The sequence below is a fragment of the Vipera berus genome, assembly GCF_964194415.1.
Source record: "Vipera berus genome assembly, chromosome: 5".
Taxonomy (NCBI): domain Eukaryota; kingdom Metazoa; phylum Chordata; class Lepidosauria; order Squamata; family Viperidae; genus Vipera; species Vipera berus.
In genome coordinates, this window is record NC_138207.1 from 31,925,554 (window position 1) to 31,949,914 (window position 24,361).

The window sequence follows — 24,361 nt, forward strand, 5'->3', positions numbered from 1 at the left end:
TTGTCCCCAACAATCTGGGTCCTCACTTTACCGACTAAGAAGGATAGAAGGCTGAGTAACCTTGAGACAGCCAAGATCAAACTACAGATTGTGGGCAGAGTTAGCCCACAATACTGCATTTTAACTACTGTGCCATGACGGCAAAATTCACTTAGCAACTAACTTGCTTAGCATCAGATATTTTGGGCTCAGTTGTGGTCATAAATTGAAGACTACCTGTATTAACTGTGCAAATATGTGACTGTGTTCATAAAGAACTATGAAGAATTAATACATAGATACAAAATCCACAATTTTCTAGTCTTCCCACTTTATATTATTAGAGGAAGGTGGTATGTTTGCCCAATATTCTACCCCATACTTAATGATTTTTTTTAAATTTTCTCAATTTTTAAGACCCACAAGATATAAAGTAATCACCATGGTTGAGTATGTTTAACAAAAAGAATCACTCTTTAATCATCATATCTTAAACTATGTATAATGCAAACTGAGCCACTGGGTTAGAAAAATAAAGAAAAAAAATCCCAACCATTTTTTAAATTTTTTAAAATCCTTGCAATAAGATTTTCTTATATTATCTCAATTGGAGATTGATTATCATAATTTAACCTGTATCTTCCTATGAATTAGGTGGCTAATAATTGTTGCTTCAGTCCAGCCATCTTATGGGGTAAGTGATACTAATAAAAAAATTTCTTCTTTTATTCACATGCATGTTACAAAATTATTTTTGAATCAATAAAATCTTTGAGATGCTGTATGAGTTATTTATGAAAAATGAATAATAACTTTAAGCAATAAATAATTTGGCATATCATCAATGTTATGATGCCCTGACCTATTGGGAAACATAAAGTTGCTTGGATAGATTCCTTAGTATAATTAATCAAATTAGCTAGCAAATTTACATTTACTTGTACTGAATATGGTGGGATTTTTAAGTAGTAACATTTGCTGTAAAGCTCAATATTAATGTTTGTCTTGAATATAATTAAAGTGAGAATGATTTCAATATCATGTTAGCAGATAATATCTGATGTTCTGCATAATTAAACATCTGGACAGATATAGCATTGAAGCTGAAGCTGAAGCATACTGAAGTTAGGATTAAAAAAAACTCTCATAGGCATTTTGTCTGAATCTGAAATTACTCTTACAAAGCAGGCTAATAATCTTCCTAGGCAATACTCCTATTATTGTTGTGGACAAACTATTCATCATCTTGTTTTTATAAAACATATACTAATTACACAGTTTGGATGGTTTCAGGCTTAAAATATCTCCAACTTGAAAACCTAAGAACTTCTATACCTTATACTCTTCCCAAAATTGATGCAAGTAATAAGGTAGCAAATAATAATTTTAAGCAAACTTTCTCTCTTCAGGAAGTCCTTCCCCACTTATTCATCAGTATAAGAAATCCTGTCTAATTGCCACAAAATCCCATCACATTTGAGAAACTTCTCACCCAAATTTTAGCTCTTGGTGACATCTTAAGAGAAATTAGAGTAGAACGTAGGCCAAACATTTCCTGAAGAGGAAGCTCAAAAATGTAATTAATTTATTATTACACACCTTCCACTAAGGAACCCAAGGTCAGCTTGCAAAGAATTTGATGGTTCCACAAAACACTGGCAGTTTTCTTTGGGAGAAGCTGTAAAACTGTTAAATGAAAAATAGTCAAAATTTTTGTGTTTAATCTATGTTTTGACTACTCTAACATTTTAATCTTCAGTGGAAGGTTAAACTGAAAAATAATTTTCCTAGAATGATAATAAAACATGTCTTAGTTAGAGGGGGAGGGGGGGAAACCCAGAAACCTTTTAACACTGCCACAGAAACATGCATCTAAAAAGCCAAAAACGCAAGGGATAGATTGATATTTCCCTTGGAATTTTGCCTCAAGATAAAATGACCCAGAAGCTCAGTCTTTTTTTTTTTTGCATAACTATGTATGCGTAAGAACATATATAGACTAAAGATCAAGAAAACAAAATGTTTTGGAAATATTATATATATATATATATATATATATATATATATATATATATATATATATATATATATATATATATATATATATATATATATATATATATATATATATATATATATATATATATATATATATATATATATATATATATATATATATATATATATATATATATATATATATATAATAAATGGATGAATAAATAAAAGAACACCATGGTAATAGGCATAGAGTGATAGTGAGACACAAAAGCCAGGTAATTCAAGAATGCAAGATGCATTATATCACCAATAAATGCACATATTTTTTGTTTACATAGGTGAAATATGTGAATATGAAATCATAGCCAATTCTGTAGATTAATTCACACATTTTATGAATTTTATATTTATTGTACATGTTCCTGCTATTGTCATTATTGATGGCAAATTATTTTGTCACTTAGGCAGCTGATACTGTGATTCCAACATGTTATATGATAATATTCCATTTTATCTCCTTGAAATTTTTATGGTTGCCTAAAAAGTCTTTTAAAAGATCATCTCTTCCCCAACGACATATAAGAATCAACTAATGTGCATACAAGTGCCAAGTAGCAACTTTCTATATTATATTTCTTCAATGCTTTAAAGGCACAAGATTCCTTTCAGAAATACTTTGGCAGCCCTGTTCTAGATTTGGTATATTCATTTTTGTTTCAAATCAGAAAAAAACCACTAACATCTTTCCAAAATGTCTCTCTTCCTATAAAACACTGAAGTAAACTTTGACTCAGAAAATTTCAAAGTTCAAAATAATATTTTGATACTTATTTTGTTTGCTTTTGGCTGGGGAATTGTGTTACCCAGTTTCCCAGCACTTCAAGGACAATTCCCAGAATCTTGATTGGTGTCTTTTATAGGTCTCAGCCTTATCCTCTTTTACTTAAAATTATGCAATTTCTTGAATTTCATGTTCTTCAGTGATTGGTTTCTATCTTTTTTGCCTCATTTAGGAGCAAATCTTTTTTGTGTGTTTCAGTTTTGACTTAACTTTTAAAAAACTCGATTACCATCCTTAGCTAATTTCCTGATTTTGTTTTTTTTTCCTTTTCCTTTTTAATAAAAAATCTGTAATAGCCCTTCATGACTTTAGCTATCTAAAGGTAGTCTTACTGGGATTAATTTTAGATGCTTTTTTTGTATATATGTGTATGAGTGTGTGTGGGCAGATACATACATAACATCTGTATGGTCAGTACAGAAATGTGAAAAATAAAATAATGTACACACATATATAGGGTTGCAGATTCTATAACCTTTTAACGTTCTTTCTTATCAGGCAGTATCTTACCCATTATTTCTTTTATATTTAGTTTTTGAACAAGTTTTTAATAGCCTTATTGATGATTAAGCTTTTCTAAGCTTCCAAACACATTTATATGAAGTTGGTCAGCAGATCTGAAATGGGATAACAATAATAACAGCAATATCTTCTATTTCTTCTTAGGGTTCATATATTGGACATTGTGGTGGAGAAGATTGTTCTGTTTGTCGATGCTTTCCTGAAAAAGGCTCAAGAGTAAATTTTAAATTTCCTTTGTTTTGTCCTGTTTTTCCTCTTAACATCTATTGAAACTAAATCATGATAATTGTGAATAAAATATAAAAGAAAGATACACTCAGAACTGTTAATCTAAGAATATTCACTAAAGCAGAATTGTTTCAGAATGTATCTAAAAATGAAAGAATGAAATTGTCTAAAAGTTGGGGGCCAGAATCTAAAATATTCACTTCTATGTATTTCTGCAAAAAACTGTACTTCATTTTTTTCATGTTAAAATCTGATAGGTGATTTAAATGTCTCATAGTTAATATTCAGGCTTCTTGACCTTCATACAAGCACAAATCCAGTTTCTGAATTCTCTGACATTAAGTTGTTTGGAGTTTTAAAATTTAAATTAAAGTTTAAAGTGTCTTAAGTTAATTCCAGGAAATTATCATTCAACCAGCAATCATGGTTAAAAATTGCTGCTAACACCAATTTATATTCAGTAATATTAAGTCCAAAGATACATCCGTAATCATAGGTAGCTGTCAAGAGTTCATTGTTCTAGTGAGCCTCATAGATAGACTTAGTAAAGGCTGGAGTCTGGATCAGTAGGATGACATCTTTGGGACTTCTGATAGTCAAGTACCTCTGTCCAGAATTATAACCATTAATCTACAATACCTGACATGCTAATTCTTTTGAGGAATGAAAAGTAGGCTAAATGTGGCTAAATATATATAAATCATTTTCAGTGAAAAATCAGTATAACAATAGGTATGTAGACCCAAGATTAACAATAATGAGAGTTATTTTCTAACAATGATATTGTTTAGTTCTCTGGTTTAGTCCTTGAATTCTGCCGATTTGGGGGAAATATAATATGTATAATATATAGTGGTAAACAAATTAGTATCTTAAGGGAAGGTGTGTACAATTCTCATGACATAAAGACTATATTCATTCTCAATGTAAGTTGTTTCTAATGAACTGCTGAATTAATTGTAGGATAGAAACAGTATATCGTATAAGAATGTGCTGCAGAAATTAAAGTTTTCCCTCAAATTGAAGTACTTGATTAGTTTCATTATAGCTTTGTAGACACTGTGGCAGGGGAGCCATGTTAGTTGATTTAGACAAAATTCAGAAAGAGTCTGTGTTCATCAGATTTGTGGAGCTGCAGATCTCAAATGCTCAGTCTTATAATAAAAAACATTAGCCTTCAGAGGTACTACAACAGTCTTTCTAATTCTTATATTTCTATAACCTGTTACCTGTTTCAAAAAGAATTCAGAGCCATTTGCTAACTAATTTCTTACAGAGATGTCCTTTCACCACAGTCTTGGGATAATGGCTTAAGAAGGTGGAAGCCATGGATATACATATTTTTAAAATAATGCAGATAATGCAGCATTTTAATTTTACTTTACAAGCTGCATATTTAAAATGCTTGGTATTATATCCACAGCTTTCTCCCTTCTTCAAGAGTAGAGTTTAATACATGAGTTTGTTAAATTTAGAAACACTTCTTTGCACTGCATTTATTTGTGGGATAATGAACCACATCATGGAAAATTAGAAAATGTTATACTTGAATGAACTGGAATTTTAATTGCTAAAAAATGTAGTCTTGAAAATGTTAAACCAAGATCAAATAAAAGAGGAACACATAAGGAAGCAAGAATTTGAAACTTAGTTCCACTGGCTGTTCACATAATTTATTAAATCACTATTATGCATAACTCTGTATTTTTGAACAAAAGTAAATTGGGATTGCTTGTTCCTCATGTCTGATGAGAAAATTCATATAATAAATAGTAAAAGAACTGTATTTGATTGAGATTTGCTACAGTCTTACATTTAATAACCATTTTTCAGTCTAATTGAATTCTAAGGGCAGGAACTTGCTTTAAAAAATCAAGTCCAAATTAAAAGATACAGAGCCTAAGTACTAAATAATGATGGGGAGATTATAGTTCTCCATCTATATTGATCTAAATTCACTTTCCCTTTTCATAATTAGTAATAACTATGATTTATTGATCAAACTTAGGTAGCTATCCAATGGTGGGATTCAAATGTGTGAACAACCAGTTCTCTGTGTGGATACCGCTTCAGGGAAAAAAAATAGCTACCGGTTCTGCCAAAGTGGTACAAACTGGCTGAATCCCACCACTGTAGCTATCACTTAATCTTTGTTTTGAAAGAAATGATAATACAAACTGTATTTATGCTAATTCAGACAAATAAGAATAGGAACATGTCAGTGGCAAAAAAGAGAAGGCAAAGGAGAGAAAGACTTGAGTTTGTAAAGTTATCAACTTATGTTTAGTCAATTGCTCCCATGGGAATATTGTATTTTAAGGAATCCAAAATCTAAAATAATTATACAGAAAAACATTGCTTTTTGCCTTTTATTCTAGAATAATTAGTTGTTTTCTCTAAAACTAGCTGTTTTTATTTCTGCTAAAATTCTGCACTTGTATTTTCTGGTTTTGAGATTTTTTAAAAAATTTAATGTACTTTAATAGTTGAAAGGGCCACTATATGACCTGATTTGATATTAGTCTTTTATCCCATTCACTACTGTAATTTTTGCTGATAGAGTTAAGTAGATCATGACAACAAGCTGTCATTGGTGATCTGACCTATTTTTTAGGGATCCTAACAAATGTATACCACATGTTTACTTAAGCAGCTCTCTTAAGGTATGATAAAGAACCCTGCCATTAGCAATTTCAGTATAGGATTCAATAGATGAATTAACCAGAACAAACAGTTCTATATGCTCCTTGGTTCTGTCCAAGGTACTGAAATATTTGCTTCCAAAGACTTAATTTTGGAATTCTGATGCTGTCTAATATTTGTTTGTTTTTTCTTCTTTTTCCCCTGGTCTTTTCTCTTTCTTCTCACAAAGAAATAGTGACATCTGCTGGTGACTAGTTATACACATATAAATATACAGATGCAGATACAGATACAAATACAGATATAGATATATAGAGAGAATATCAATGAACCAAAAAAAGGAGGGTGGCATTACAATAATGTAGAAAAAGAACATAAATGCTGTTTATAATATCAGGCAAAATAATCACATTCTGTTGCAAACTTGAAAATGTATTTCTATTAATATCTCTTTTTAGCAACTAAATAATCAATTATAAATAAACCAATAACCAATTGCCCACGGTTTTTTGCCAGTTTAAAAACCTAAGTTCTGAATTCATTCCTTTAAATTCAAATTGTATTATTTAAATCACTAGGGGATTGTTGAATTCCTAAAGATTCCTATAGGATATGATACCTTTGACAAACTGATTCATGTTTTCCTTAAATGACTGACATGGAAAACCCTTATGTATTCTGCCTAAATATTTGTACATCCCATTTAACTAGTAACAGCCCCACTATAAATTCAACTGCAGTGGGGAAGATTTCAATATTGTGTGTGTGAATATCTGTCTGTCTATCTATCTATCTATCTATCTATCTATCTATCTATCTATCTATCTATCTATCTATCTATCTATCTATCTATTTTTACAACACACACAAAATACATGTGTGTGTGTATGAAAATATATACATACACTTGCACACAGAAATAATGTATACACACACACATAACATTTGGAATATCTGTATATCTGTCTGTATATATCTACATTTGTAACATTTACATAACGTGCACATGCATATGTGTGTGTGTGTACATATACATGCATACAAATGCATATACATAGTTCCATCAAGAAAACTGCAAAATGTTCCAAAAACTACATTTTGCAATGCCTTCCTTCTCATTGCATCTAGTTTCCACAACCTATGAGCCAGCTATTCAGTCCATCTATACATTTCCACCAGAATCCTAATTAATACTCTGGTAATTGAATGAAAAAGAAAATCAGATAAACACTTTTGCTATCCTATAACTCTCTGAGAAAAAGTTTGTCCTTACTGACTTGTCAAAATGAACTCTGAGCTGAGCTCTACTATTCTGTGACAGAATAAATCACTTTAGGAACATTCCAGGTTTCTGTTTCAATCCTTTGCTATAAAATCAATCCTTTCCTATAAAAAAAGACTGTGTATTTTTAGGTACTGAAAAACATATACTTAACTATCGCATATTTTTTAAAAAGTAGACATGCCTTTAATTTGAAAAGTAGTTACATACAAAATCATTTATGTGCTCTTCCTGAAATAATATTCAATTTATGCTCTTTACCTGAAAGGAGGATGTCCTTGAATTTAACATGACCTCTAAAGAAGAAACAAACACATGTCTGTTTCTATCACAACTATCTAATTAAATCTACGAAGACACACTTCTTTTAAAAATATATCATATAAAAATAAATCATAGGTAAAACTAGTCTTCCTTTCCAGATAAAGAATATATATTACATATTGCTGTTCTTTTAGCAACTTTAGTTATTCCAAAGATTCATATTTATGACCAGCACCTACTAGAGTGGCAGCTGGCCAGATTTACCATATTGAGCTCTAGTGTACTATAATCCCTAATTAAAAAGCACTAAGGTATGTGTTCTAGCTGTGAGAAAAAAGGATGGGTCCAGCAAATATTATATTTAATACTGAATATATTCAACAGAAATATTACTAAATATATCAAATGCAAAGGTTATAGCTGAGATTTGAGAAAATCTCAATGTCATTGCTCATAAAAATAATTCCATTTTGTATTATTATGGGGCTTCTGTTCTTCTGATTTATATTACATATCCTATAGAAGAAAATACAATCACATAATTTGTCACAATTGCAGAGGCAGAAAATAAATAAAATAAACATTTTGCATATTTATATGATACATAGTATTGTTGCATCTTTTAAAAAGTTTAAGCAATAATTTCTTTAATGAAAGCCATCTCATTTTCAAACTAAGCAGCTTGGTTTGGCTGAATTTAACCATCTATATTAGTTCAAGTGCAGGAAGTGCTAAACTAAAATTGGCTGGTTTGGGCATTGGAAAAGTTCCTGACTTAGATGACTTAGATGATTAGTAAGTAGGTGGCTTTTTAAAGGATTCAAGATAATAGATTGACCCATAGAATAAAGAGCCCAAGAGTTTATTGAAATTATATAAATTGCAAGAGAAGATATAGCTAAACATCCTTTCAGCATACAGGAACTCCGAAACAGATTTCAGACAGATCCCTTTATAGCATCGTCGGAGTGAGGACTATGCTGAAGTTCACAATATTATCCTGACTTCTCTTGGGTTAAATACTTTTTATAAACGAGAGAGGGTGATCTAATTTAACACCAACAGATGCCTGCTATGAATATTCTTGGTATCTATCAACTCCTTCTCTCTTTTGAAGATTTATATATTCATTGTTTACTGCAATATATTTGAAATAAACAACGTAAACCTGGGACAGTATGTGCAATAAAGTCAATACATTATGAGGTTATTAGACAATAATCAAAATAAATTAGAGTGCAAAAGAAATCAAATAATACAATATGGGGTTTTACAAAATAATATGTAGTTTATATGATACGCCAAAGGAACAGTGGACGACACACTACACTTCATTGCCATTCTGCATGAACACTACTCTGCAAGCTACTGTAGTGGAATTTATTAACATTAGGAGGAGATGCCAGGCATAACATTCTGCCTACTTAATTGAACGGATTTGTTTTCACTTTAAGGGTAGCTTCCTTTACTCTCTCTATTTTTACAGCTGCCCTGAGAATGAAATACCATAATGGTCACATTAGATGGCCGCAAATAATGAATGTTATGGATGCCACCAACTTGTTCTTAGCAATGTTTCTACTAAGACCAGTAACACATGGTATGCTTATGTTGAATCAATCAACTATTAAGCTTACTGTGAATTTTGGACTGGCAGTTGGCAATTCCAACTAATTATGCTAAGCACTTTCCTTCCATATGATATGTAGCTTCTAATGTCTTCAGTTATTTTTAAATGTATGGGAGTATTTGCTGATTTTGAGTTCCACTCCTGTGTTCAACACAAACCCAGTTGGGTACTTTGAATCAGTTAGTCTTCCTCAGCCCTAGGAAGAAACAATTCACTTTCTTGCCAATAAAACTGCAGTGACTTGTCTAGAGAGTTGCCAGAAGTCAATACTGACTCAAAGGTGCATACACACACACACACACACACACACACACACACACAGACACACAGACACACACACACACACACAGAGAGAGAGAGAGAGAGAGAGAGAGAGAGAGAGAGAGAGAGAGAGAGACAGAGAGAGAGAGAGAGAGAAATATTAACAATAGGATTAACTCTGACTCTGATTCTTCTTTCTTTATCTGAACCATATTTTCAAATATTTTGAAATTAATTGAGCTATGTAACTAAAATAAGTTCCTGGGAGAGATAAAAATGTAGAAATTGGAATGGACTGATCTGATTTCTGAGAGATTCATTTTTTAAAAAAACTTAATAGGAAATAGTGGTCTGAATTGCTTCAGAATTGAGTTCTATACTAAACCTCTAATATCCTTTCTTTTAAATGAGGAGAAAATATATATTTAACATAAAATAGAATAAATGGCTACTTGTATTTCATAATAAGTAGACTTGAACTACTCTTCTTGGCTCTTGAGGTTTTCTTTTATTTCTGAGGCTTTCACAGCAAAAGAGAGGAGTCCAAGTGCATATATATGTTGAGACAGCTAAAACACTTTCCAAAACAGTTGTGTAAACCTAGAAAAAGACACGTATGAATATTTATAATAATTTAGTCTAAATGTGATTTGTGTGAATAGTTTTTTTATCTCATTTTTTGTGTGGCTTCTAGTGGCTATATTTAAGATATATTTTCTGTTTACTAGACTTCGGAAATATATTTATCTCAAGGCTGTGGTATTATATGTACATCTGTGCTACAATATAATAAATAAAAATATAATGTATTCAATATTATATTACACACTATGAGATATGAAATCATATATGAATATTTCGTTTGAATAAACTATTTTCCTCCTCTGAATTATTGTTCATATTGTAACTGCTGCTGTTTTTACATAGAAATTAATCTAAATTATTTATACTTTGCAGGGGCAATCTGGTCAGCCAGGAGTCCAGGGTCCAATTGGTGCTCTGGGTTCCATTGGACCTATTGGCTTGCCAGGAGAAAAAGGCCAAAGAGGTGATCCTGGTCTGCCTGGGCCACCTGGTGAAAGAGGAAATATGGTAAATATTAAAAATAATAATAATAATTCTAATGTTACTTAGCAGTATTCAAATTAAGGACATTAAATAGAATTGTACAACATTTCATATATGAAGGCAAAAAGCTTGCTTTGGACCATATTGAAGCAGAAATGTAACAATATTTGCAACTCCTTAACGTAGCTTTGCCTTTTCTTGGTATTTTGTGGCTATCTGCAGCTGCTGCATGGTCCTGGGAAAATATGCATTTGGTTTAAGGTCTTGCAAAATTGCATTTTCTTAATGCTTTCCAGAGTCTTAGAATTCAAAGTGTTGCACTGTCCTAATATTAAATACTGCAAAGACAGGATGGATTGGAAACGTGCAGAAGAGGCCTTCATCCTGCAGTGGATAGACAATGGCTAAAAATAATGATGAATTAATGTTCAAGAGAATAACAGGGCTTCATATAATTTGGAATAACTGCTTAGGAATTTACACAATTTGAGAAACTGTGATATTAGTTGGAACAGTAAGATTAATGTACCCACACTACTGTTTTAGCTTAGTCCAGATGTTTGATGGTGAATTTCTATGAAACTGTTTTATACCTAGTCACGCCATTTAACTTTCCAGCCTCTTTGATAATTGTACTTTTCTGAACTCTCAGACTGCTTTCCAGTCTTGTTTGGTATTACTATCCCTGGAAACCTATGTAGACATTTTACCATAACTATATGATCTAATCAGTTCTGGAAAACAAGAAGCGAAAAACAGGAGTGAAGTTATGTCTTCTAAGTAGGAGAAAGATCTGCTGCTTGAAAGTGATCAATGGTACTAGAGATATCACTTTGATTTTAGTAGCTGCTTCTTAATGATGCATATAGGACATCTGGCCAAGGTAACAAGCTGCTTCAAAAAGCTGCAGGCCTTAGGTGCAATGAATAGTTCATTAGCTGAGCAATGGATGGAGTTAGTAAAGTTACTTTTATTTATTTATTTATTTATTTATTTTATTAGATTTCTATACCGCCCTATTCCCGAAGGACTCAGGGCAGTTTACAGGGCAGCATAAAATACAATATAAAAGATAATATAAAATTAAAATAAATTAAATTAATTAAGCCCAATAATTAAAACAATATTTAAAAAGCTACAACCCCTTCAGTCCAGGCCTGATAGATAGTTTTCAGGTCCCGGCGAAATGAACGCAGATCGGGGGCAGTCCGGAGTTCCACAGGTAAATCATTCCAAAGGGCAGGCGCGCCCACAGAGAACGCTCTTCCCCTGGGAATAACCCGCCGGCATTCCTTAACCGGCGGTATCCTGAGAAGGCCCTCCCTGTGGGAGCGCACGGGACAAAGGGAGCTTGATGCCGGCAGCAGGTGTTCCCTCAGATAACCTGGACCCAAGCCATTAAGGGCTTTATAGGTAATCACCAGCACCTTGAATCTCACCCGAAGGGCAACCGGAAGCCAATGCAGCTCGCGGAGTAAAGGTGTTACATGGGAGTATCGGGAAGCCCCCATCACAACTCGCGCGGCTGCATTCTGCACCAGTTGAAGCCTCCGAGTGGTCCTCAAGGGCAGCCCCATGTAGAGAGCATTGCAGTAGTCTAAATGGGAGGTCACGAGCGCATGAGTGACTGTGTGTAGGGCATCTCAGTCCAGATAGGGTCGCAACTGGCGCACCAGGCGAACCTGGGCAAAAGCCCCCCTGGTCACGGCTCCTATGTGGTCTTCTAAACTGAGCCGTGAATCCAGGAGGACGCCCAAGTTGCGAGCCCTATCAACGGTGGGTAACACCTCACCCCCCATAGTTAACAATGGACAAAACTGGTTCTCCCGAGATGCCGGTATGCACAGCCACTCAGTCTTGGCAGGATTGAGTCAGAGCCTGTTTCTCCCCATCCAGACCCGAACCGCCTCCAGGCAACGGGACATCAGGTCGAGGGCATTACTGAGTTGGTTTGGGGTGGAAAGAAAAAGTTGGGTATCATCAGCGTACTGATGATACCCCACCCCGAAACCACGAATGATCTCACCCAGCGGCTTCATATAGATGTTGAACAGGAGGGGAGAGAGGACCGACCCCTGAGGAACTCCACAAACGAGAGGCCTCGGGGTGGACCTCTGCCCTCCCGTCAACACCGACTGCGAACGGCCCAGGAGGTAGGAGGAGAACCACCGTAAAACAGTGCCCCCCACTCCCAACCCCCTGAGACGTCGCAGCAGGATACCATGGTCGATGGTATCAAAAGCCGCTGAGAGATCTAAGAGGACTAGGACAGTTGAGTGAATTGATAATTTCATAGACACTTCCATGTAGGATTTTGGTGACACAGGAATGTGGTTTGCTTGCCATTGTATTTTTCCAGGACTTACTTGGCTTGATTTCAATCTAGCTCCAAATCCTGGTATTCTGTAGTAGTCTCCCACCTGAATATAAAGCAGACCTTCTTCACTTCACAATCCTAAGCAAGATTGACTAAGTGTTATCCCTGCTGAGGCAATTCGTGAGGGCCTGCCCTTTCTGATTTGTCACATAAAGTGACAATTTGCTTCAATCTAATGGTAGTTGATGACTGAGTATACTGCCTCTTAATTTTGTTGTGGTGAGAAAAACAAATCAAATTACATAAATTAATTCTATGTCATTTTTAAAGTCATGCATATTTTAATGCAAACATTTTTATTAGCTTATGATATAAAATACAAAAATACAAAAACAAATAATAGGAACAATAGGGGAGGGAAAGGGGAAGGGGAAAATGTAGAAAAGAAGGGGAAAAGAAAGAAAAGGGAAGTCAACGCCTATTTTAATATTGTTTAATGTTGAATTTCTTCAGGGTCCAACTGGAGTTCCAGGATTTTCAGGTCTAGATGGAATGCCGGTAAGTATGCTGCCAATGTCTGCATATCATATAAGACTGTAGAGCGTTGATATTTCAACAGGTCTGTACACTACGTTCATCTGATCTGACTATATTTAGAAAAAGGGCACTACCCTATGTAAATCATCAAAAATTTTTTTGCAATGGCACCTCAGTTATGTAGCATCTGTCCTAGACATGTTTGTTGATGCTGATAATATACACTTTTCTGGGCTTAATAAAATATTCTATCTGATGGTATTTTAATGTGTGAGACACATCTCCAGGACAGTTACATCTTATGAGGAAATTAGCTAATAGAGAACTAACTTCATTCTCTGTGATGCGAATTAGCCCTGGCTAGAAGAGGAAAAATCCCAGAACTTTGAAGGTTCTTATCAATTACAATATTTGTTGTAAAAGACTGTTAGAATCCTTGAACTGGGCAGTAAGGCAGACTAGTTTAGAACCTTGCTATCAGCAGTTATTATACCCTCTCTATGAATGTTCTAAGGGACGCGGTGGCTCAGTGGGTTAGGATGCTGAGCTTGTTGATCAGAAGGTCGGCAGTTTGGTGGGTCGAATCCCGAGTGCCACGTAACAGAGTGAGCGCCTGTTACTCGTCCCAGCTTCTGCCAACCTAGCAGTTCGAAAACACGTAAAAATGCAAGTAGAAGAATAGGGACCACTCCGGTGGGAAGGTAACAGCATTCCGTGCCCCTTTGGCGTCTAGTCATGCCGGCCACATGACCACGGAGACGTCCTCGGACAAGCGCTGGCTCTTCGGCTTTGAAATGGAAACGACTAGTCGGAAACGACTAGTCGGAAACAACTAGCACGCAAGTGCGGGGGAACCTTTACCTTTACCTTTTTATGAATGTTCTGGCTTTCCACTGAATTGTTTGGAACATTCTCTACCAGATGGCAGAATTCACGAATACTAGAATATTCATGAAGAGTATTAATAAGAACAAGGTACAATCATTGTCTCCGAAACCATAACTCTGTAATTTTTTTTTAAAAAAAACACAATTGTCTTGTGATCTCCTTTTTATTGAATAGAAGCTTAGAAACATAAATTGTGGGTATAAATAATAAACTACCCCAAAGAAACTAGTCTACAATTTTTTCCCTGTTGTTTTTATCTGAACGAAATTTGGATAGAAATCAGTATGAAAGTTGGGTAGAAATTTTCATAAAATCCCTACTGGAACTGCCGTTTGCCCCCCCCCCCCCAAATAGCTTGTGACATTTGGAGAAATTAGCAGCTGGAAGAATAAGCTCTATGAGAAAATGGCAGGAAAAGTATGACACTGAAGTATGCTTGCTCGTATACAATATAGTATCAGCTCATACTTGGAACCCCTGTTCATTTGCATAAACATCTGAGTGGAATGTTAAACATATGATTCATATACATGCCTACAGTATTTGTTCCTCTGACTACCCATAACATTACCTTTCTGTTTCAGGTACATTTAACCATTAAAGGTGCAATATTATCAAGTCAGCCTTGACAAACTGGGTTTGTTTAGACATACCAGGTTTCAACTTTTAGATTGTTTCTAATTCTATTGGAGATACATCCAACATCTTTTTTGAGTTTTGATCCTAGATTTCATGATGCATTATTTCAATATATTCAGAAAAATGATGAGTTATTTTAACAGACATACAGAATTAATATTTTTTTTCTATTATAGGGGCTACCGGGTATTGAAGGACCCAGAGGAAAGCCTGGGGCAGACGGATGTAATGGTTCAAGAGGCGATCCAGGATTTCCAGGAGAGGTTGGATGTATTGGACCAAAAGGGTCACTTGTGAGTTGAACTTTACTAGATCTTATACAATTTGTGACCAATTTATAAATACCACTTATTTTTATGTCTATAGTCTTAGGTATGCTGGACTCACTTCATTGTCCAGAAAATGTGTATAGAGATGTATTTATATTTTAATATGATCTATAATATCTTTAAAAGTGGTTTATGGCAAAAAACACCCATTCAAATGAATGAGTTTACTTAATGACTGGGCCATTTGCTTAAATAAATAAAAAAGGCTGGAAAATTACTTCTGGTCCTATGGTGCCTCCACTTACATTCATATCAATTTACAAACATGTTTTATAGGGTATCCCTGGTCAAAAAGGAGAAAAAGGAAATTCCGTATACACTTCCGAATTTATTCAAGGGACAACTGTGAGTGTTATATCATTTTTAAAATAGTGCTCATGATAAAGAGTTGTGTAAATAATTTTAAATATGTTAAGAGCCATGACTCACACCAATAAAGAATGCCATTGGTTTAGGCAAGATTTGTATTATTAATATTAGGAAATTCTAAAATTCTAAACGTTATATAACAGTATAACACATGCAGCTGCTGTGAAAAGGTTGATTAATCATGAATTCATTTTCCCTGTTTTCTTAACCATGAGTATACATGCACACTTTTGGACTGTAGATATATTGTTATTATTTTAAAATGATGACGACTAAGTCACAGGCTTTTACAACCTTTTTATTAGGATTTGTAAGTGGAAAATAAAATGGCCAGATAAACATTGTCTTTTAAAGTATATCTTTATTGATATAATTTATTGTGGGGATGAGATCTTATTCGTACTTATTTGAAAGTGAGTTCTATGGAACTGTGTGCTTTAATTTGGAGTACATACATATGACTAGACATATCTAAACTAGTTTTAACGCTTATATGGAAAAATTATGGATTCCTAAATTAAAACAGTGATCTTATCTGTCTATCAATGATTCTCACTCCAGTATAAGAATCACACAAAAAGTGAAATAAACCAGAATGGAATAAAATAATTATTTAAATTAGTTAGATAATTATTTACCTTATTTTTAGATTTATTTATTTTTATTCCTTGCTTATTCTTCCTATATACCTCTGAGTTTCCTTTTTAAAATCATTTTTAAATTTAAATTTAAATCATTTAATCGTATTAATTGTTACCAATAAGTATTATCTTTCATCTAACATAGTGATTGTGGTTACAGGGAGAAAGAGGGGATCCTGGACCTCAAGGCATACCTGTAAGCTCCTTCATCAATTTGTATGGTGGAAATATATTACTTTCACTTTCAGCTTTGCCATCTAGTTTGAAATGCTCTGCAGAGGTAGTAACCCACATCACAGTTCACCACTTGCCTTATTAGCAGTGTTTGTACGGCTAGGCACCAACTTATGTGAGAATCTGCATATGTTATAATTGGTAACTTAGTTTGTTACCACCTCAAGAGTTCTTACAATGGTTTCCATATAAAAGTTGCAATTTGTAAACCATATCTTGCCAACCTTTTTCAAAAGAAGCTAAGAAGCCACATTAACAATAAAAATGAGACAGCATCAAATTGTTGAGGCACATCCTCTTTTCAGCTACAGGATTCTCCTCTTTCAAAGTTCCACCTGTAGGGGTTTTGTTGATGGGTTTGTTTTGGCAACTAGACTAATTTCAGAAAAAGTTTTCATCCTTTCATTGTGCTGCCTGCCTTCAAAATAACACGTTGTTGCTATGCATTGCAGATGCTCCAAATGGTGGGCAAACTTGTGATTAAATTACTTCACATCATTTTACTCATTATCGAGTTCCACACAGAGAGATTAATCTCCCTCTGTTGCATTTGTAACTCCTGACCCATAGTTGAGATATTATTTTATTCATGTATTATAATGATAGCTTATAGCTTATATTCTAGAACATTAATCATCCTACAAATAAATTAGTTGGTTGTTGCTGGTGTCTGGATTATTGTCTTCTAGCACAGGGCTTTTCAACCAGTGGTACAGGTACCACCTGTGGTACATTGGCACCTGGCAGGTGGTACACGACCATCCAAGAAAAGTGGTAACAGGGGAGGGGAATGAGCTGAACCGGTGGCAGCACTGCACAAGCCTGAGTGAGAGATGGCTGGAACTGCAGGGCTGCCAGGGCTCAACAGATCAGCGCCAGTTGGAGCTCAGCGCCGATCCTGGTGCTTCTGCTGAGCCCAGAAGAAGCACCAATCAGCTGGAATGTTGCAGCATCTACAGGATCTTGTGATTTACATTCAAATGCTTGGCAACTGATTCATATTTATAGCAGTCACAGTGTCCCAGGGTCATGTGAAGTGACCAAAACCTGCTGCAACCACCCAGCAGATGGGGGGAATAAAAACCAAACACACCCTCCACCCCACCCCTGCTGCCAATCCTCAACAGAAATGTTCACAACAATGAAAACCTCGGACAGGAGGAAGAGTGCTGCCGGGTGGGTAGGCAGGTGTCTTGCTCAGCTGTGGCTTGGAGAGCACTTTTTTCAGTGCCATTGTAACTTCAAACAGTCACTAAGTGAACTGTTGTAAGTCGAGGACTACATGTACTTTATCATTTTTTTCCTTTGTTTTTTTTGGTCATCAAGTTTTTGACACCTTGCTAGGTGACTGGTGGTACTCGGATGTTGCCATATCCTAAAAGTGGTACAATGGGTGAAAAGGTTGAAAAGCCCTGTTCTAGCAATTCCAGTTAGTGGGAACAGTAAGTGGGTACATTATGAGAGCTTTTGCATACCTAGCACAACTTTCTCCAGTGGAAAACAAAATGTTACTTGTTATTAATAAGCATAATATTGTGTGGCTGTGCAATCTGTACTTAGGGTCGTAGAGGAGAAAAGGGACACAGAGGTCCATCTGGATTCCCAGGCCAACCAGGGGAACAGGTATAATTTTCACATTTTAATCTCTTAACTGACACCTTGTTAGAATCTGCCTGTCTTTTATCTCTCAGTTCTCCTGTGCATCAATCCCATAGGAGTAACAGAGATTATCTGAGATTGGATATTCCTTCCTGCCAATAATTCTGTTGGCACTTTGCCCATTCTCTAGTAAATTTTACAAACAAATGCATTTTTAATCTGTATAAAGTTTATTGAAAATCATTTTTCTTTGCTTATACCCATCTATCCTTCTCTAGCAGTGTCAAAAGTAAAGCTTTTTTGTCTGCAATAAAGATAATCAGGGAAAAATAGTTCTGGTCCATATTCTGCAGAGGATATGTTTGAATATAGCAATAGTGCTACATATTAATAGGGGAAAATATTAAGAACAAGAACAGGACAGAGAGTACCAGGTCTGATTATATCAACATTCTTCTTTTCACAGGGTTTTCAAGGTCAACCTGGTTTACCAGGTGAACAGGTGAGAGATTTTTTTGTTCCTGGAAAGTTTTACAATGTCTTCATATTGATGATTACTTTTGAAAATACTTTTCAATTTATTTTTTTAAAAATCCTAAAATTAAATAATAGTGATATATTTTAATATAAAGGGATATACCAACAGAGTAAAACTCTGATTTAATGGATCATGGAGGCAGGGGACATCCTTTAAAACTGTAAATATATGATTTACAGAATTGCAGAATTAATCTAAATATTTGCAGTAAATCCTTGATTTAACTGACAAACTGACAAAGATTTACCAATTCATTAAATGAGGGTGGGCGTCCAAGTGAAAAATATTTCTGTTGTTCTCATGTGACTTTAGTGTATCATCTAAAGTGAATAATCAGTATATTTTCCTTCTTTTAATATACTGATATTTCATTAGGGGAATCCAGGAATTGGAGTGGAAGGACAAAAGGGAGAGCCGGTAAGAAAAAAGTGGCAAATGGGGATTGTACATTAAAATATTTAGCAGTAAACAAGAAATTGCAACCTTTCTTCTGCATAAATTGAGCTGTTTAAAATTTCTAGGTAGTGAGTTTATTGTAAGTGGCTAAATTTGGAATGGAGAAAACACAAGAAGAGCTTTATCTTAAAAGAGCATTAAAATATAATATCATTTTGCGAAGAAATGAATTCTATTTAATTTTCTATTTAGTCTGTATAGAATCTGAGGTTTATTTTCAAGTGAACCAGATATAATGTAATCTCTACTAAATCGCTTATGACATCCCAGATTTTTGAATAGTAATTGATTAGGTAAGTTGAGTATGAGTCAACAATTTGAATGGCTACAAAAGTTAAATGTAGATTTAAACTGCATCACAAGAATTCTCCAGATTATAAGAAGCAATTACTCCATTTTATTCTGCATTCATTACACCCCTTAATGAGTATTTGTCCAATTATAGGTATTGCATTTTAATAAGAATTCAGGAAAAAAAACCTGGAACTTATTTATAGTAGAACAATGAGAGAGACTGAGAGGGATAGCATTCTTGAAATACCTGAAATAATGTCAAACAGGAAATCGTCAAAAATATTATCCATCATTCTAGAGTCTAGGATAAAAACAATCAAGTTTCAAGAAGACAAAATGTGACTGAATGTTAATCAAAACTATTTCACTCTCAATTTAATTGATATGTTTATGTGGAAGCTAAACAACTATAGAGTGAAATTGTTTCAATTTGGATTCCTATTTTGAGCAAGCATTTGCAACCAGTTCCCTAAATGGCTTCTTCCAAAACTACATTTTAATGATACTATGGTTCTATTTTTTAAAAAAAACAAACAAACACTAAAGTATATTTATTTATTTTTTATTTTAATTCCATTTATATCCCGCCCTTCTCCGAAGACTCAGGGCGGCTTTACAAACTTAGCAGTAGCCTTCATTCTATGTATATGCCTGCTTATTAGGGCTTTCACACACACCCCAAGCGGCATTATTACAAAGTCAGCTTAATTGCCCCCAACAATCTGGGTCCTCATTTTACCTACCTCGGAAGGATGGAAGGCTGAGTCAACCTTGAGCCTGGTGGGATGCGAACCTGCACTAATTGCAGGCAGCTGGTGTTACTTAAGGAGGCATTAGCCCACTGCTCCACCAAGGCTCTTGTTATATAGCTTGTTATCTTCAGCAAGCAAGGAAAACTTGAATATCTCAATTATTTCATTCTCTCATGGGTAAATAATAATCTCTGAATTTTAAAATATTACATGGAAAAAGAGATGACATGAGAAGGAATTGTCAGAGATGAGTGTCAGGTTCTTGTACTACAGATTAGAGATCTGCAACTCACTTTTGTTAGGCTGTTCACTCTGTTTGCTCTTTCCAATCTTTGTAGGGTGATGTAGGACCTCCTGGATCTCCAGGACAGCCATTATTGGTTGGACCGCCTAGTTCTAGACTCTTAAAGGGAGAAAAGGTATGTGCATTATAAAATTTATGATTGCAAACCAATGTAACATTTGTTTAATTGTTTTTTGCACTTGTTTAATAATATAATGCCATTAGAAATGTATTTGAACATAGCAATAAAAACCTCCCTTCTTACAACCCTGTAATCCCTTAATTCGTGGTAGAGTTGTGGTGACTGGATGGTGCTGAGCGTGTACTGGCCAGATGCCCTTCCTGACCTCATGCAGAGTTCACAGCAGATATTTTTTTCTTTGTACCCTGTGAGAGAAACATCTGCCATTAACTAGGATTAAAGTCCCAACCTTCCAAGTGGGAGGCAAGCGTCTTCACCACTAGGCCACCATGCCGCTCTACTTGAGTATAACAATAAGCATACCAATTGAAGGGAAACTCAACTCATTGGAATCACTCTTATAGCTATGGCAGAAGGTACTTGTAGAGACAGATACTTGTATATTAGCATCCTAAGCAGCTAAATTTACTGTATATTAGCATGTTGCAAATAATACTACCATAAAATTTATATACTTGTCAAGCCTTGCAAGGCTGACATAGATAGGAAACAAGGACCCCTTGAAATTTTGGAAAGGGTAATGTAGCAGTATCTTGAAAACCTATCAAAGCAATTCTCCTGCTCAGCTTATAACCAGGATTTTTTTTTAAATTCCATTTATATCCCGCCCTTCTCCGAAGACTCAGGGCGGCTTACAAGCTTAGCAGTAGCCTTCATTCTATGTATATGCCTGCTTATTAGGGCTTTCATACACCCCCCAAGTGGCATTATTACAAAGTCAGCTTATGGCCCCAACAATCTGGGTCCTCATTTTACCTACCTCGGAAGGATGGAAGGCTGAGTCAACCTTGAGCCTGGTGGGATGCGAACCTGCACTAATTGCAGGCAGCTGGTGTTACTTAAGGAGGCATTAGCCCACTGCTCCACCAAGTCAGAATTGAGGGGTCCTTGGTGTTCTCTGAATTCTCTTTTCTTGTAAACATTTCTTTACCCAAACTAGGTAACATCATCAGGTCTAGCACTGATATTACCTAGTGTGGGTATTGAAAGGTTTGTAAAAAACAACAACAACCAAGTTCAGAGATCATCAAGGAGCCCTCATTTCAACCCTGAGCTACAAACATTTTCTTTTATTGCTAAGGCTGAATTGCTCCAAGTCTCTTTCTCATGCCTCCCTCCTCCCCAGGCTGAGATGTCCTTTTTCCTCTCCTGGATGATGGCCCGTTTTCCTATCCTGGGTTACCAGGGTCTTCTAGACATTTGATTACAATGCTCAATGCAATGACTGATTTTACATTACATTACACTAAGCAAGGGCACATACAGGACTACATACGTGTTATACCTTCCCATGGCTAAGTAAAACCCAGATTAGAAGTTCCAACAGCCACTCCCTTGAGTTCATGTGATTGCATCTTGAGTGCTCAGCAACAGGCTGCACATAGAGCCATTTGCATTATTTATTTTAAAACATTTTTTTGCCAGAAACAGTTGCTTACTTCCAGTTTTTGGCAAAAAGCACCCATTGCAGACATTGGATTAATTTAACAATCACCACATTCATTTAGCAACCTTTGCAAAAAAAAGGTCATAAAATTGGGTATAATCATGTGATTGCTTAACATCCAGCATGACTGATGACCCACTTAAAAATCACCATGACTGATGACCATAATTCATATGAGATTCATATTAATGTCACTGATATTTGTAAACCATCATCTATAGCAACAATAGGCAATTTGTGACACTCCAGAAGCTAAGAAATAGGGCTAATGGTGAGGATCCTGGGAATTGTAGTTCAGCAATTAATAGAAAACCATAGGCTGCTTACATCCAATCTGTTAATATTATGTATGAACCAGGCTATTATGGGTTATTAAATAAACAATTTAAACAAATCATGGTTTAGTGTAACAGCTGAAATCAGCCATTTTTCCCTGTAGCAAAACAGCTTCTGGCATAAAATAGATTTTTGAAGAAAAAAATATTTAATCTTTTCAATTTATACTTTTTAAAATGAATGCATTGCAATACAGGGTATGACAGAGCTAAAATTATACTATTTAAACAATATTAAAGCAAAAACATTTTAATCTTTAGGGAATAAAGGGAATGCCTGGATCTACTGGCTCAAGAGGATTGCGCGGCCACAAAGTAAGTGATAGGTTTTTATGAATGAATAAATAACATTTATTTCATCATGCTACTTACCAAGAATGCTAAGAAGGAGCATTTTTACTTAAATGTATATTTATCATGATGTAACTTCATTTTATCAGCTGCCAATCCCCCTGAGTAAGATGTATGTTGGATTTGACTTCACATTACAACACAAAAGATATTGGGAAAGAATGCCATGGTCCCCAAATAATATAGGTTGCTTTTTCAACAAAATACAAGTGGAAAACTAATTGCAAATGTATAGAATAGGGGGAAAATATATAGGGTAGCTTTGAATTAGGCAAGTGGTGTACCTAATTTAATTTAGATTTTTTTTCTATGAAAAAAGCAGCTCAGATGTATATTTCCAAGCCAGGTTTTTTTTGAAGATACATCTGGGGAATTCTGGTAGTTGAAGTCCACACATCTTCAAACTGCCAAGGTTAAGCAATGTTTCGCTAAGTCTTTTTAAAAAATGACAAGAAAGGATGCACTTACATTAATTGTTCTTGGGTAACCCCTTAGAGACACCTGACTTAAATGGCATAGTATCAATGGGTCTTTGGAATTAATGAGATGAGGCTCTTGTTTCTTTTTTCAGAATTAGGAAAAAGGCCATCTTTAACAATATGCTCCCCTCTGTAGCTGCAATCCTACATGTTCCATTTGCTAATTTTATTGTAAGTGAATGGCAACCAATCTTGAAATTATGTAACTGGTGTATTTTGAAACATAACAGGGTGCATTTGCAATTGGAGACAAGGGTGATAAGGGGATTCCTGGTTTTCCTGGAAAGCAGGTAAGAAATTCAAGAATGCTATCTTCATCTCATTTTAATGGTGCAATTTTTTTTTTAAAAAAAGTTGTTTACTTTCTATTATCCTCTATGTAAGATTTTAAAATAGTGATTTTATGAAGTATTATTGCAAACTGATATTTAGAATGCTTAATTTATGAGCCATCCATTAAGCATTGTGAAAGAGGCTGCCACTTCTATTTTAAATCCACGTACACAAGTAAATAAAGGAAATTCTGCCTTCAAAGTCTGTTTTGTTTTTATTTTCTTACTAAGCAAAATCTTTACGTTGAGCAGGGTTTCTCAAACTTTAAATTTAAGATGTGTGGAATGGTTGGGGAATTCTGGGAATTCATGTCCACACATCTTAAAATTATCAAGTTTGAAAAAATTGATAGCCAGCAACCAGAAAAATAACATCAATTTTTAGACTATATTCTAATGAATGGGCACAGCATTCTTTATTGTGATTAAGTGAAAGTATTTTATAGATTCTCATTTATTTGTCATTTATGTAATTCATCTATCATAAGGCATCTTTTCTGCCTCATATAAAACAATTCTAACTAATGTTTTGGTTTATTGGAAAATCTAAATAACCCTTTATTTTTGTATTTTTCTTGAGGTACAGCTTTTGTCAAACTTATGCTATCTTTTTATTCCTT

The 24,361-nt window shown here is 34.8% G+C and overlaps 1 protein-coding gene across 1 annotated transcript in view; it reads left to right on the top strand.

The window, feature by feature from the left end:
• COL4A4 (collagen type IV alpha 4 chain) overlaps positions 1-24,361 on the top strand; it is a gene marked incomplete at its 5' end in the record, with an annotated part of 76,926 nt that overhangs the window by 2,765 nt on the left and 49,800 nt on the right. Inside the window, 13 exons of the mRNA XM_081328538.1 lie at positions 634-673; positions 3,488-3,559; positions 10,609-10,743; positions 13,550-13,594; positions 15,277-15,393; positions 15,706-15,774; positions 16,600-16,635; positions 18,234-18,296; positions 18,739-18,774; positions 19,186-19,227; positions 20,651-20,731; positions 22,841-22,894; positions 23,640-23,699. Coding sequence (XP_081184664.1) covers positions 634-673; positions 3,488-3,559; positions 10,609-10,743; positions 13,550-13,594; positions 15,277-15,393; positions 15,706-15,774; positions 16,600-16,635; positions 18,234-18,296; positions 18,739-18,774; positions 19,186-19,227; positions 20,651-20,731; positions 22,841-22,894; positions 23,640-23,699 — 850 coding nt within the window. The remainder of the gene's footprint in view (positions 1-633; positions 674-3,487; positions 3,560-10,608; positions 10,744-13,549; positions 13,595-15,276; positions 15,394-15,705; positions 15,775-16,599; positions 16,636-18,233; positions 18,297-18,738; positions 18,775-19,185; positions 19,228-20,650; positions 20,732-22,840; positions 22,895-23,639; positions 23,700-24,361) is intronic.